The sequence below is a fragment of the Lutjanus erythropterus genome, chromosome 8 (genome assembly GCF_056507025.1).
Source record: "Lutjanus erythropterus isolate fLutEry1 chromosome 8, fLutEry1.hap2, whole genome shotgun sequence".
NCBI lineage: Eukaryota > Metazoa > Chordata > Actinopteri > Lutjaniformes > Lutjanidae > Lutjanus > Lutjanus erythropterus.
In genome coordinates this window covers 41,517,771-41,534,180 of record NC_139324.1, presented here as the reverse complement: position 1 = coordinate 41,534,180, position 16,410 = coordinate 41,517,771, and the positions used below count along the sequence as shown (strand labels likewise).

At 40.6% G+C, this 16,410-nt stretch overlaps 1 protein-coding gene across 1 annotated transcript in view; it reads right to left on the bottom strand.

The window, feature by feature from the left end:
• Positions 1-16,410, bottom strand: part of LOC146323347 (neuropilin-2-like) — a 151,151-nt gene that overhangs the window by 25,328 nt on the left and 109,413 nt on the right. Inside the window, exons 12-15 of the mRNA XM_084725536.1 lie at positions 10,056-10,124; positions 8,965-9,132; positions 1,798-2,066; positions 782-878 (exon numbers count right to left, since the gene is read on the bottom strand). Coding sequence (XP_084581662.1) covers positions 782-878; positions 1,798-2,066; positions 8,965-9,132; positions 10,056-10,124 — 603 coding nt within the window. The remainder of the gene's footprint in view (positions 1-781; positions 879-1,797; positions 2,067-8,964; positions 9,133-10,055; positions 10,125-16,410) is intronic.

The window sequence follows — 16,410 nt, the reverse complement described above, 5'->3', positions numbered from 1 at the left end:
GTGTGTGTGTGTGTGTGTGTGTGTGTGTGTGTGTGTGTGTGCGTGTGCGTGTGTGTGTGTGTGTGTGTGTGGGTGTGTGTGTGTGTGTGTTATGTTAATATTAAGGATTTCAAACTTAATCCTGTGTCTAGTCTGTGTTTAAAATAAGTCTGCATTTTTCTGTTTTTACAGTTATAACAAAGCGCCCATAATTGAAGCCAATACTTATCTGAGAGACATTTTAATCACAGATTAACTACATGTTGCTCCATAGTGTAATCGTGCACAAGCATAACCACTTTTTTTGTTTGTTTGTTTGTTTGTTGGTGGTGATGCTCGCGTAGCCCAGTGACAGGCTGGACTGAATGGAAGACGAGGCTGGAGAGCGAGAGACAGAGAGGAAGAATGAGAAGAATCATAGAACGGTGGGGTGGGGCGGTAAAGGAAAAGACTGAGGGAGATGGAGAGGGTGAGATATGAAAGATAGATTAGAATCCATGCCCAAAGGCCGTTTGTGGCCTACTTTCTTTTTTATATATTTTTTTCTTTTTTTTACATGTGTGTGTGTGTGTGTGTGTGTGTGTGTGTGTGTGTGTGTGTGTGTGTGTGTGTGTGTAAACGAGAAACATTATGAGCTTTCTTCCCGTCTCTCTCTCTTTCTCTCTCTGAACTGGTCTCTGGTGAAAACACAGAATAAGCGGTCTGGTGTAAAGGAGTGAGAGAATCAGACAGGCAGACTGACTGACTGAATAAAGCCTGTCCTGACATACTGATGATTGGACAGACAGGTTATGGGACTTACGTGTACACTGCTCCAGCTCGATGCTGTTGCTCATGTGGATGTTATCTATCCTGATGTGGCCTCTGGTCGGGTGTTCAAAAAACCCTTCAAACACCACCTAGAGTATAGAGAGCGAGAGAGATTACAATCTTCATTAAACACAATGAGTTACCTAGAAGAGTGCGCTCAGTAGATGGTGAAGCACCTACTGCAATGCCAAAAGTAAGGGTCCAAGATTGACCAAATTGTACAGAAATGTTTTGGCTAAAGAAAAAAAATATGCAAGAGTTTGCATCAATCTTTTTGAGTTATCAATGATTTACACTAAATTGGGAAAATTAGCTCTTCCTCTTCAAATCAAAGGTATTTTTAATTACCACTTACTAAATAATAGAAATTTTTAAGTTGTTACTCATAAAATTATATTGTTCCAACTAGTTTTCATTGTGTGCATAATTACCATAATTATAACGTTTTTAAGGTGATAGTCTTATAAAATTAGGTTTCTCCAGATTTTCTCCGATAGTTTTGAACTATTTTATGTTTTTGTTCATGTCGTTTTTAAGAAATGAATTCATGAATGAACCTTTTAAAAAAAACTGTAGGTGTGTATTTGAACACGATATTTAAATCCTTAAAAAAAATAAATAAATAAAAATTAAATTGCCCCACAAATTATCAACAAATTGTCAAAGCCAATTAAAGTTACAGCTTGAGTTCTGTTTTGCACCAAATCTATTTTTGATGGAAGATGCTGCATCAAGCTGGAGGAACAGCATGGAGAGGCCAGTGAATTTTCAAAATAAAAGTCCCAGGGCAGACTTGCGATCATGAAAGCAAATAAAAAAGAAACTATTTAACCAAACAGACAACTTAACCATTGTAAAAACACAAAAAGTAAATGTCTAAATCAACACAATCTGAGCAAGTCAACATGATCAGTTGAGTTTAAACACTCCTGGCAGGGTGATGTGGAATCAAGGAGTTAAAAAAGTGGGTAGATCTATAATTTTCCTCAGTTCAAAACCAACCCTTACCTGATACTCTTTGGGGCTTTGGGGCAGGATGGTGCGGCCCTCCCTCCAGTGAGACCCCTGGTCTCCTTTCAGAGCCCACAGCAGCGTCTCCTCCTGGTCGGTGTCCCTCAGCAGGACCCTCAGGCTCCCCTGCGCCTCCCCCTGGAGCTGGTAGTAGAAGACGAGGCAGAGCGGGCCCTGCTCCGGCCCCACCTCGGGGCTCAGCAGCCGTGCTCGCTTGCGCTGGGTGTGGGCGCCCGCATCCAAGTGGAGGTAGTTCCCTGAGAAATCTGGAGGAGGAAAAGGAAAGAGAGACAAGAGAGGTGGCAGATGCTACATTATTGTAAGATCAGTGATGTATTTCAGATTAATGAGTTGTAACATGATAAACGAGTGGCCTTTAAACCGATACAGCACCACTCTTTTTAGCGCGCGGTTGTAAATCTGAAGCCACATATATGGTTTCCTCTGCGCTATTTGCATTTTATTCATTTGCTGGATTCCATTTTAATGAATTTTATGATTTGTGAAGGCAGCAGATTCACTCTGCTGGTGAAACAGCCCCAACACACTTTATGATGTAGTAGGATGTGGTTGCTTAGAGTTTAAGGCATTACCCCCATCATTCTGTGGTATGAGGCTGAACCGCAAATGAGACTGCTATTTTATCATGGCCGCTAATGGCTATAGATACAAATGAACACACACACACTGTATACGCACAAAAACACACACCACCCTGCTAAACAGCCCTAATCATTCTGATGCTGACGCCTCGTTCTATTGCTCTCCCTGTTTTTGCTACTTACTCAGCACGGCGATCACACCAACACACTCACAATGCTTTTGCATGTTTGCATGTGTGTATACGTTATTTTTTTCCTCAAAGAATTGATGAGCAGGGAGCAAAGGACGCAAAGGAAAGGAGGGGGGAGAGTGAGTGAGCAAACATGACATGAGAGAAGGAGAGAAAGATGGTGCTGTAGCGTTTTCTCCTCCCCAAACAGGATCATAATCATTAGCTTGCTGCTGTGTTTGGCTGTTTGTCTAGTTTGTCTATTATGGCCGCAGAGTAAAAGCTTCGCTGGAGCTGCAAATAGTCTTTTTTTTAACGACATACAGACGATGTGTGCAACACCTCACAAAAACATGTATCTGTCTGTCTGTCTGTCTGTCTGTCTGTCTGTCTATCTATCTATCTATCTGGGTGAGATATGAAGGATAGATCAGAATCGGTAGAACCTACTAGGTGAGTTCTCACTTAGAACTCTTAGAAGGTGGGAAGGTTCCAGATAGAACCCTCCACAGAGGTTTCTTGGTGGAACCATTAGGGAGAAATAGGGAGCTGTTCTACAGAACATCTCATAGGATGATCTATCTATCTATCTATCTATCTATCTATCTATCTATCTATCTATCTATCTATCTATCTATCTATCTATCTATCTATCTATCTATCCTCACCCTTGTTTTTCCTCCCTAAGCTGAGACAGAAAAATAAAAACATTCGACAGATTCTGCAGCACATCACACTTAATGAATAATGGATTTGGGTTGAGGTAACTCTGTTTCTTCACTGGGAGGCACTGAAAATGGGGACCTAAATTACCGTTGCTCATTAAGTACAGTTAGAGAAAGTTGCAGTGTTTTTCTGTCTCTCCGCGTTTGATCTTGGCGAACGTACAAAGGGAGGGAATTAATTAACAACTCTCCATGGGAGGGAAAGGCAGGGATGTAGAATTGGCTCTGAGGGAGGGAGGGAGGGAAATGTGTGCATGCGTGTGTGTTGGCGTCTGTTTGCATGAGTGTTGGTTCATTTATGTTTATATCGGTGTGTGTGTGTGTGTGAGTGAGTTCATCTGTCAGTCATTGTGTGTGTGTGAGTGTGTGTGTACCTGCCAGTGCCTTGTGTGTGAGTATGAGTTCATGGTTTTGCATTTCCACAGATGTGTGCAGGATTTAATTTAACTTTAAATATGGAGGTAAGAAGCTAACAAAAGTAGTGCATGGTCAGTGTCAACTTTTGTTTTCATTTAACAAAATAGACTATGACTGGGCCTTTTATTTCAATATGTGTCACACTGATTACTCACTTCCCTAATCATCACAAAAATGCGAAAAAGCATCTCATTTAGTTGATTCAATGAACACAAGAATTGAGCTGCCTTCATGGTCATGCTGCCTTCATTTCAAGCAACAGTAACAAGACACTGCAGACCTGTCAAGCTTTGCATTTCTCTACATGCTGAGGAATGAATTAAACTTTTATCTGCTCTAACATAAGCTGCAAACGTTGGCACGTCCGGCCAACTAGCTTACTAGCTGCAGTAACATTACTTTCAGCCACAGATACGTTACATACCATTGCATTAACAAACTCATGGCTTATTCCCAGGGGTTAAATAGGACAGTGGTTCCCACACTTTCTCTGGCACGCCCCCATTCCAACACTGAAAAAAGTTCTTGGGGTGACTGTGGTCTGGCTGGTCCAACTAGGTGGCCATGTAAAGGCCCGCCGCACTGACCTCATGCCTGTGTTTTCTTTTCCCACCTGTATTCCCAAGTGTATTTCAGTATTTATGTTGTTTATCGTATAGGCTACATATGCATTTCATATTTCACAGGCCAACCCATGTTTGGTTGTATGTAGCTTTAGCCTCAGTCCTTTAGCATTAATATTTATCGTGTTCGCATCTGTTAAGTAACTTTACATATTTAAGGGTTCTTATTTTAAATGTGTGAGATGGAAACAATAAAAAGTCTGCTTTATCTTAGAATTAGCTTACATTAGCTAGCTAACATTACACTCATGAAATCTGCTCGTGAGAGTCATAATTTTATTTAACAAAATCCATGTCAGCTAGAAATGAGAGGCCTGCTTTTGTTTACTTCTCTGTGGAATCAAAATTTACCTTCACTGTCAATGTTGAATACGTCATGACTGAAAACTGCACAACATGCAGCATGTTTGAAAGGAAGGTTTGACAGGCGTAGCAACAGTACAGCTTGGCGAAGGGTCAATTGTTGCTTGGATGATTATCTTTACTGACACAAATCATGTCTTAGTTCTTGTTAATGGAAAATAAATGAAATACTTTGTCAGTCATGTTTTTTTTTCAGATATGTTAACTGAAAAGTTTTGAAACACATTGTCAAAGCATATTTGCCATTGCAGTTTAGTTGGATATGAATGTAATTTTTAGGAGACAGGTTGGTAACTGCTGGTGAAAATGTTTCACTTCTTGGATTCCTGCTATCAACACAACTCTGGACTGGCTCAAGTACTAAACATACCTGCACTCATGCAAATACAAATATCTGTCCATGGTGACCACATGATTATGAGCAATTACAAGCAGATTTCTCAAGAGATTATTAAATCCTATATATGCTTAGCTGTTCCATTCTTTTTAAAATCACATATTTATATAATAATACAGTCCTAATTGTGCTGATTTGCATTCAAATCATAAACATAACACATCTTTTCGACCTGTGTGCAGTTTTTTAATCCACAAAAGCCTGGAGAAACCAAACAACTGGCAAACAAATTGTTTGAACCAGTTAAGTGTGAACGCAGCCTTAAACTGTGTCAGTTCACATAATTAAATGTTAATTTTTGCATCATTGTATTGCATTATCCTGTCATTAACTGGAAAAAAAAGCTCTGGGTTCAGGTTGTCAAGAAAAGATCACAGAAAAATCTGGTTGTTTTAAATTTTGTACCTCAGTGACACCTGTTGGATCACATCAAAACAACTCAAATTCACATCAGATGTTAGAAAATGATATTAAGATGTCATTTTTTAAATCTCCTTTCAGCCATCCCTCATTCTCGTTTCCTCTTCTTATCAATAACTGAACCACTTCCAACAAGGAGCAGCGTGAAGGGTTTCTTTCAACGAAAATCTCCACAGGGTATAGAATTTCTGTCTCGCCCTATCTGAGATCAAAAGAATAACTTATGAGCTCTGTTCGGGTCGGATTTTCTCTTTTAAAACCCTAAAAGGGCTTTCAATGACAAGGGTTGGGGATTTGATTTGCATATCGAGACAGCTTCCAGACAGGGTGCTGCGCTAATGTTTCTGTAGAACAAGACTTAATGTCATGTTGCTGTCTAACACGCAGACAGGGACGCTGCTATGTCAATTACACACACACACACACATACACACACACACACACACACACACACACACACACACACACACACACACACACACACACACACACACACACACACACAGCAGCCTGGTATGATGTAGAGCCCTGCCTTATGTCACGGCCCTGTCTGTTTATGAAGGAGCTGCTCAGTCAACCATAAACTGGATGGCTTCAACAGATACAGAGGAAACCTTGGAGGATGGCAAGGTCGAGTGTGTGTGTGTGAGTGGGAAACTAACCCACACACCTTGAGTGTTTAATACGCGGACAGTCCCACCTTGAGTGGTGTGTTTAAGAGTGTGTGTGTGTGTGTGGAGCCTCGGGGGAGCTGGAGAGCTAAGGCAGCACTTCTGTCAAAGCCATCATCTGACTTATCTGGCTGCTCTGGGCGAGTGTGTGTGCCTTATGGGTGTGTAAGTACAGTAAGTATGTGTGTGAGAGGTACGTGAGGCAGTGAATGTGTGTGTGTGTGTGTGTGTGTGTGTGTGATGGATAAAACAGTCTTGGTTATCCTCCTGCTGTCTTATTAAAGATGGACAGATGTGGAAAAAGGCAAGTACCACTGAGGGAAATGGGAGAGAGGTCAGTGAGGAGAGGAAGAGGTGATGGAGTGAGAGGGCTGGAAGTGGAAAGCGGCTGAAAAACAGAGAAATTACATCCTTCAGTGTGAGTTAGAGCTGAGGAAGGAAGGAATAAAAGAAGTGGAGTAACAAGAACAACTGAAATGACATTGGAAGTAAATAAAATGTAGGACAAAATAAAAAAAGAGCACAGAAGAGGAGCGAACAAGGTGATTAGAGTTCATGAAGGGGGAAAAATACAGACATAAAGTTAAAAAAGAAGAGGGAAAAGAAGACAAAAAAGTTGCGATTCAAAATGAGTAGAAAGTAGAAAAACAGAGAAAACAGACAATAAAGTAACAAACTAGGTTAAGGAAAGTGAAACTGTTAAGACTCCAATTAAGTCGTCGTGTACACTTTGAGCAGATCAGAGTGAAATCCTTGCATCATAGTTGCTGTCAGTGGTTCCTCCCAGCGCTGGGATCTGTATTATTCCTCCACAGGACAACCACTTTGCTCTTAATTAGCTGCTGGAGTCTTTGTGCTGAGTAACGTCTCGACGTGACGATGTTTACAAGATGAGAAATGTCTTGAAATGAGGGAAATCCGGAAAGATAAAGGTTGAATGTGGTTCTACTGGTCGCAGAAAGTATGTGGGAAGTTTGCACGTTGACGTAGAGGAGAAGACCTGCTCAGAAATGTTCTCATGGGTTCTCACAATACAGAGTTTTTAAAAGACTGAAAGTACTGATGCTTGGTTGGACACAGAGCCATTAGATTATTTGTTACTTGTGAGTATAGTATTGGTTAAAAATAAAAGAATGAATGTGGGAAAAATCCTCGTACAAAAACATAATATTATAATATGTATTATACAACAAGTAGTTCTGATCAAGCAATCTTACTGGTCAACTAGATATTTAGAACGTGCTCAGATCAGCACACCTCATCACTAAATGTTTTGTTGAAATGTTTTTATTCATGAAAATAAATCACAAACCACAGTGGGCCAGTTTAGACTGGAACCTTCTGTTAGGGAATTTCTTGCAGCTGTTTAGGCAATATAGAATAATTAAATCAACTTTCTTTAATGAATATAATTTATGGTGCTTAGATTGCTGCTGCACCACCCCTTTAATACAGGTGTGGCAAACCAGACAGCAAACTGGTTTTTTTTTTACTTGCAGTGAAAAGTTTGTTTTTAAAAGGTTAAACGCATGTATAACAAATATTTAAGAAACCTATCTCTATCCAAAAATTCAGATTTTTGGGCTTGACAAAGCTCTGGAGGTATTGCAAATGTTTGGATCACACAGAAACTCTGTCACCTGTCCTGAATAATACAAGATTGTCCTGATCCTATGGAAAAATAAAATGCACCGTCCCTTACTGAATCAATACAGGATGCAGTTTATCCCTTATTTTCATGCACATCCTGTTAACAGTATGTTTTTACAGAACCAAAACAGATGCATGAGACAAATACCTTTATCTCAAGTCCACCTGTGGGACACATTTTGCCTCATGTCTATGATCTGATGTTTGAATCCTTAATATAGCCGATGCAACTTTGTTTTTACTTTTATTCAGTCTTTATTCCCTTTACATTCATGTTCAGAGAAGAAGCCTTTGAAACTGATGCATAAAAAGGACAAATTGGCGCACAGTGATTCACCAGGAAACAAAATAAAATCTCATGAGGGAGGACTCTAAGACCCCCTGTTTTATTTGTGTCCCTGTGCCTGGGGTTACTGCCAAGGTGTCCCTTATTTTTCCACATTGAAGGTGGCAACCCTAGTGACAGGTGCTTATAAACACATGTGAAGTCTGCAGAAGCAGTAGCTAAATCTGCCCATGTCAAATTATGTTTTTTCAGCAAGACTGAGCTCGCACAGCAGTTCTGGGTTTATACGTGAGGTATTCATTCAGTTGGATGAATCCCATGATCTCTATAAAGCATTACGTTAGCTCTGAAATCTCCTTCATTGCTGGTCATTACTAAGGGTCAGTCTAAAATAGCAAGCTGGCTGGTGTACTAGCCATACTTCCGACAGGATTTGGTCATTTTAATTGACCAGCTTTGCTACGTCACATGTCCCATTGCTCTGATTGGTTGTCCAAATCGGTCCAGAGGCATTTTGGTCTGCGTCTGTTGATAACACCCCTTGGAAATTGAAAATGAACTGAAAGGTTCCAGACTAATTTACATTTGCAAATTGATCTGGCGATGCCAAGCTGGTTGTTTGGATACAAACAGCAGAGGCAGTGATTCAAATGCTATATCGTTTAAACCCAGAGAAACTGTAGAGTCTGAACTTTCCGATGCTGATCTGAAACTCTAGTAAGACTGTAAAAACAACACAGACTTGTCAGGATATTTTAAAGGTCTCATTATGAAAAATGTAATTGTATGTGACTGAATTCTCCACTACGTGTTGTGAATTAGGGACAAATCAGCACTCACTGTCTGATCCCAGCGCCAGATCCTGCCTCGTTCCATGTGTGCCGTGTCCAGTTGAACTGCTGCTGCTGGCCGTGTGCAGGGACCAGCTGACGCCTGACTGGGGGTCCGCCGACCAGCCGCACAAGCTCTGCTCAAAGTCACACACGGCCGACAGAGACGGCGTGGTGGCTGCAGGGCATGAAGAGAGACACACAGATTGTAAATAAAGACGTTTGATAGTGCATCTGTTTTGGCTTACAACAAATATTACCGATTATCAAGTCGCCCCTTTGAGTGCTTTTAGCACCACATCAAATTTAAACCTTCTCTCAGTGTCTTATCCTATTTATTATCCTCTTTATTTTGATAGTGCTTTGAGAGACATTTCCACTGCCTTTAGATGTTTTGGCAATGGTGCTCATGTAATATGACATCTCAATAAATCATGCTGAAGACAAACATCAGAGCAAAAGAGAGATCATGTGGAGAGAGAATGGGCTAGATAGAAGAATCAGTGCAGAAAATTGACAGACAGAAAGCAGTGAAGGGGGTGTAGATACAAATCAAAAAGAGACACTCGAGAGGAGAAAAAAAGCATAAATATGAAAGCAAATGAAAAGAAAATCTACATGATGACAAAGAGCAGAATAAGTAGAGATTTATAAAATGCTGTATTCAGTTTAAGTTACTGGATTCAGTGGATCAGCAAGGAGCTTCTTAAACTACATCACTACACATCTACCTCTGTAAAGCTACTTGCCTGACAGTCGTTGACCCGTAGCTGTGAAGTCATATTTTCAATGAGTGTGTGTATGTTTCTGTGTGTGTGTGTGTGTGTGTGTGTGTGTGGGATCCTCTGGCTGTAAGAGCCTATGTTCACTCAAACAGAGCTTCCTGTGGGACTCTTGAATCTAACAGACTTCAAAGCCCAGAGGCCCCGTGGTGCATGATGACATCATGAGTTTGACCTTAAGAGCGCTGAGTGTGTGCGGACGAGAGACAGAGACAAAACTGATGCTGTGTGTGAGAGTGCTTAAAAAATGTGTGTGTGTGTGTGTGTGTGTGTGTGTGTGTGTGTGTGTGTGTGTGTGTGTGTGTGTGTGTGTGTTTACCGGGTCTCATTGCAGCAGTCGTCTCTCTGGGCAGGGTGGGGGTCACAGTGTCAGGTACAGTGGTGGTTTCTGCCAACAGGAATAAAAACATGAAAGGTTAGAAGAGAACAGAAAAGAATAGCATGCAAGTCTCTCCTTGTCCTCCCAGTATTCATTTTCAAAGGCGGCCTGGTGAGTAACTTTCTTAAAATACAGTTAAACAGTGCACCAAAACATGTTTCTGAAAACACTCAAGTGAGAAATGGTCAATGTTGTTACACAATCTTGATCCATATTCAATCAGTATTGCCGAGTTTGACAGTTCGATTTGAGTGTCAAGAGCATCTGTTGGAAACTGGACCCAAAATGGCGGCCACCTGGTCAAAATATTTCTGCTATTACAGCAAAACTGCGCACCTAAAAATGTTTCTGAGAAAATTTTCAATGAGAAATAGGCAATATCACATAATCTTGAGCCATGTTTGATCAGCACTGCCTAGTTTGATAGTTTGAATTGATAGTGTCCGGAGCCTCCGTTGGAAACTGGATCCAAAATGGCGGCCACCTGGTCAAAATATTTCTGCTATTACAGCAAAACTGCGCACTGAAATATGTTTCTGAAAACATTACAAGCAAGAAATAGACAATGTGGTAATGTAATTTTGATCCATATTTGATCAACACTGCCTAGTTTGACTGATGTGAGTTTTGGGGGCTTTCGTTGGAAGCCGGACCCAAAACAGCGGTCACCTGTTCATGATATTTTCTTGTATTACAGCTAACTAATATTAGAGACATTGTAGGAGAGAAATAGGCAATGTTGCAACCTAATCTTGATCCATATTTTCTCACTTCACCGCCTGGCAGTTTGATCTGAGTTTTTTGTGAGCAGAGTGTGTTCAGATTTCATTCTCACCCCAACAAAATCACATGTTTGTTTTGGCCTAAGATTCCCTTATATTTAATGCAACAACCTTGCCTTCTAGAACTTGTGTTTCTATATTACTACATTATTTTGTGGTGACAACAGAATTTCCACGCTGAATAATGTTCACACACAACTTTTCTTTGAAACAATAAATTTATATACCCTAATTCTATGGATTCATAAAGAAGCGGTGGATGGCAGATGGACAAACTACAGGACTCTTTCAGTTAGGGTAAGGAAATATTGTGATTTATACATCTCATGTCTGCAGCCACTGCGGCTTTTGAATAGTCAATATGACTGAAGAGTGCATTCTAAAATTGCCTATTTTGGTGGAAAACAAATAAAATATGTTATTTTACTGTTCAGTTCAACATTTTTGCAACTTTCCAGGTTTTCTCATTATATAAATCAAATTCCCTGTTGCAAATTAGTTGTATATGAATTGGAACGAGTTAATCCACTTTAATTATATTTATCTTTCAAACTCTCAAGCTGCCTATTAAATAGAGACAATCCTGGACTTAGAGTAACCAAATCTGAGCTCTTCTTGTTAAATATTCACAATTTGTTCTACAGCTGCTGCATGGCACAGTGGAAAATAGCAGTATTTTAGCAGCACAGCAGTGGAGCTTGAGCAAAGAAAGATTTAGATATTATACGGTAACTGATGATGTTTGTACACACTTCACTGCTGTGTTCCAGGACTGTGTGTTAGGGCTGAAGTTTGTCATGGTCCAGGCAGTGACAGAGTGAGCTGAGGCAGTGAGCTGGCACTCGGCTGAACACTGTGACACAACACACTCTTTTTACCCACTGCAGGTTGGCACACACGCACAACAAAAACACACGCCCACAACACTATGATGATAGATGCTGCACTCAAACTGACCTTGGTGCGCAGCAGCATGCGACCAGTGTATGATAGATCAAACAGAAGTAAACACACACACAAACACACACTCACACACACGTCAGCAGTGGGGTATGCCAGTGTAACCCCAAGACCTTCTGGTCTTAATAAGCAGTTTTCTACTGTTGGTTAAGATTCCTTAAATGGCCCTGAATGCTTACCAGCTCCCTCACACACTGACACACACTAAAACACACACACACACACACTATTGTAAGCCTATATGTTGACGTAAGGGAACAGAAGATTGTCTGGCTTGTGCAGCACAAGGCTGACTCCACAAACCAAATTATTCTTAGAAATGACTTCTTTCTCTCTGTTATTTTCTGCCATTCATTATACGGTCTGTCTTTCTTTTTTCCTTTCCATCCTTCATCTATCATTCGGCTCTGCAAAGCCGCTCCATCTTTCCATCTTCTCTCTGTCATTTGTCACAATAAATCTGACCAGTTTCAGTTCTGCTTTGCAAAACCAACATCACCGCCACAAAAAAGCTCCTTCTACACACACACACACACACACACACACACACACAAAGTCAATCTCTCCTTTTTCTCTCTCCGGCATAGAAGTGAAACCCTATCTTGTGTTGTTTCTGTTTTACCACAACCGCAATTTTCTTCTCCATAACTCTTTCTCTCGCACCCTTTCTGTCATCTCTCCCGGAGGCATATTTTGATTTTCACTCATCCTTTGCCTCTGTCTGCCCGCAGATCTTTGTCTCTCTTTGTTAAGATTGTGTCTCTGTCTTTTTCTCTCTTCTTGCCATCCGTCGCTCTCCTCTCAACCTTTCGGCGCTTCTCTCTGTGCAGTAACTCTGACTGGTGTTATTTTATGTCGGGCTCTAACCACCAGCGCAGTAAATCTGAGACCAACTGTTGATTTACTGCTTGTTTGGTTGTTCTAGATGTTTCCATTACTCACTTGGTGATCTATATGTGTGTGTGTGTGTGTGTGTGTGTGTGTGTGTGTGTGTCTTGTTTAGTGTGAACTCTTAACCTCTGTTAGCCTTTGCTAGAGATGTACTGATCCACTTTCTACAGATCCAATCCAATTCTGAATTTGGATATCTGCCAGTACCGATGCTGTGCCACTGAAATAAATAAAAGATGGACGCCATGGCTCCACGTCCTCCTTCCCGTACAAAACTGAAGCCAAAATATCCCAGATAAGAGTGCTGCCATCCTCCACTGTTGATGTCTTTTGGAGAGAGTCTGCACAGCAGTGACCAGCACTTCATTTTAGCTAATTAAAACCAAAGTAATCATAAAAATGAACACTTGAACAACAGATTAAATGTGGTTGAAACTGAACCTCAGTCTAGAAAGCTTGTGTAGTTTGTGTAATGTAACTTGTGTAATGGCACCCTTCAACCATTGTGGGGCACTATAGGATTCTGGCTTGTTACAGTTATAGTGATAGGGTGAGAGTCAAACCTCATAAACATAATTTCCCATGATGCATTTTGCATAAGTTTGCTATTTTGTATTGCAAAAATGCAAATGGTACTGTTTGTAATGCATTTGTAATGTTGGCTTATGTTGGAAATTGACCTTTCCTAAGTCCAGCCCCTTTTCACTCTGTGCTCCAATAATAGCTGAGCTAACTAGGCGCCTCAGTAAACTTTCTCCTCTCCTGTTTCCTGTTCTTAAATATGCTATATGATCAGGTTTCTCAAAGTCGAAAAGAAAACAAAATTTTTAAGGTGGTTAAAAGATGTTGCTGGGAGACCATTAAAGGCCACTATTTTCACATCTTCAGTTAGCTAGTGTTAGCAAAATGCTAGCTGACCTGCCAGCTAATCTACAATCAACAGTCAATCATTAGCTGGCTAGTTAGCTAGCATTTTGCTAACATCAGCTAATTTAAAATATGACCCCGTATATTGCTTTCACAGGAAAAAAGGAACCAAGTATCTCTCAACTGTTATTGGAGCACAGTGCGAAAAGGGACAAGACTTATGAAGGGTAATACCATGAGTGAGGTGGCTGGTATTTTCTTCACTCATGCTGTATCATTTAACAGTGATGCACTACGATTCTCTTTTATAAGAGAGAAAATAGAAGTGATAAATGCTATACTGTTCTACATTCACATTCCTCAGTGTAGTATTTGCAAAAAGAAAAGATGGGCCAAACACGTGATGGAAAGTGAAGGTGTCACGAGTCCAGTATCCCATGAATACATCAATATTGGGTTGGATCAGTCCCGTCTAAAGCTGTTAGCATTGAGTTTACTGCAAATTCAGTCCTCATTTCTCTTGTGTATATTGTGTGTGTGCATAACTTTACTGAGTTGTTAACACAGTCTGCTCACAGTGAAAATATGCAGGATTATTATGTAAGCCCAAACAGAGTGGCCTAACACACACACACACACAAACACACACAAAAACACACACACGTTCACGCACAGAATTAGATATTAACATTGGATAAGTAGCTCCCAGCTGCTGACATTAAGCTGTTTTAATTTGGTGCCCTTTACCACTGTAATTAGCCCCCCATATGGAGAGGAGAGGGGGAGGAATGGAGATGAGAGAGGGATGGAGAGACACACAGATACAGAGAGATAGATGGAGAGAGAGCGACATGGAGAAGGGAACATAACCCTTTCCACCTCTCACCACCATTTTCCTAATTAGTGACCACACACAGCTCCTGTCAGCCCCCCATTTCTAACTCCATCTCCACTCCGCTCGTCTAATCCAATTTTGCTCTCTGTCTGTCGTCTCCTCTCCTGTTATTTCTCCCCGTTCCTCCTCCTCTTCATCATCCTCCTTCCCCCCTTTTATTTCCATCCATCATGGCCCGCTCCGTAGCTACAGGAAAGGTCAGTGAAATAATTTAAGTAAATGACTTTATAATTAAATTCATCCAAACTTGTAGTGTTCAACTTCTTTTTGCAGGAAGTTTTTCTTTTATTTGCTGAACCAAATGAGACTGACAGACACATTGCAGGCTGTTTAGTCTCTTGTGTGGGAAAAAGCTTGGATGATAATGCAGCCGGTCATGTTTTAAACATCAGGATTCAAACAGGGATGTAAAAGAAACACAGATCTGTACATCTGTATTCTGCACATGGGTCAGCCCAAACACCACCGAGTTACAGCAACCTGCCACGACTCTCCAGCTCTTTCACTCTCTCACACACACACCTCAAACTGAGAAACTGAAAAGGTGTTCGGTTCAGTCAGTTAACCACACACACATAAGCACACACACTGTCATAGGCCCCAGGGCTCATTGTAAAGCTGCTGACTGGGCAGGGTGAGGCGGAAACAGAGAGACGAAAACTGTTCAATTATGGAAAGAGCTCTGGGTATAAATCTACCTCTGTCAGCCTAAATAATGACTACTGACACAGTATGTGAGCTTGTGTGTGTGTGTGTGTCTGTGTGTGCAGAGGGAAGAGAGAGAAATGTCGTCCCTACTCAAATTATTGGTGACAGGGTGTGTGTGTGTGTGTGTGTGTGTGTGTGTGTGTGTCTGTGGAGGGTTTCCTTTAGTTAATGACTGTGTGATTGACTGACTGATTGACTGTGGGACTCTGCAAGCTGGAAAAATGTCGTTGATATAACAAGAACCTCCACTTATAGTTAACGACTATTAGCTATGATCCTGCTGGCCAACCTGTCTGCTGTATGCATCTGTTCACTGTAGGTAGATTTTGTTCTTTTAAAAAGGAAGATTTCTATCCACCATTTTCTGTTCACTGATAGTAAAAACTCCTTAACAACTTTAAAAGACCAGTGTGCAGGATTTAGTGGCATCTAGCAATTAACTTATGCTCTCTCATGTGCAATATTGCAATCATTTTCCAATGCAATACCACTTTTATCACTATACTATTACTTTCAATGTTGTTGCTAAAAACATTTTTCTATTTTAGTTTATTTTAGCTTGAATTTTATTTAGCCTAACTTATGTGGCTTCTGTCTTTGTTCTATCACTTAGTTGTTTTGCATTTACTCCTTATAGACTTTATTTTATATTTCACTTTATATTTAATACACTGTTTTTTTAATTATTCTTTTTATTCTATGTTACTGTAATTTTGGAGCAACGTCTGGCACAAGAATTTCCTTTGGCATCAATAAAGTTCCACCTTATTTTAACTTATCTTGTAGATTGTAAACAACTCACCTCACCCTCCTATTCCAAGCATCTAGGAGAAACTATGGTGGCTATGAAACTTGTGGAAAATGTAAATTACAGACCCATTTAGAGTAAAATAGATGATATAGCAGAGCATGCGTTCGGGTGAGGCTACCTAGTGATGGACAAGGTCAAGTCATTCTCAGTGAGTTCATCCAGGGTTACAAAACTTTCAAACTGTCAAACTATCAAATATGAATCAAGATGCTATAACTACAGTGTCTGAAACATATTTTAGTGTACTGTTTAGCTGTAATACGATTGTGACCAGGCTGCTGCCATTTTGTGCACAGTTTCCAACGGAGCCTCCTGAAACTCCAATCATATTGTCAAACTGTGCAAAGCCGTCACTCACTCAGCCGTCACTCACAGCTCTGC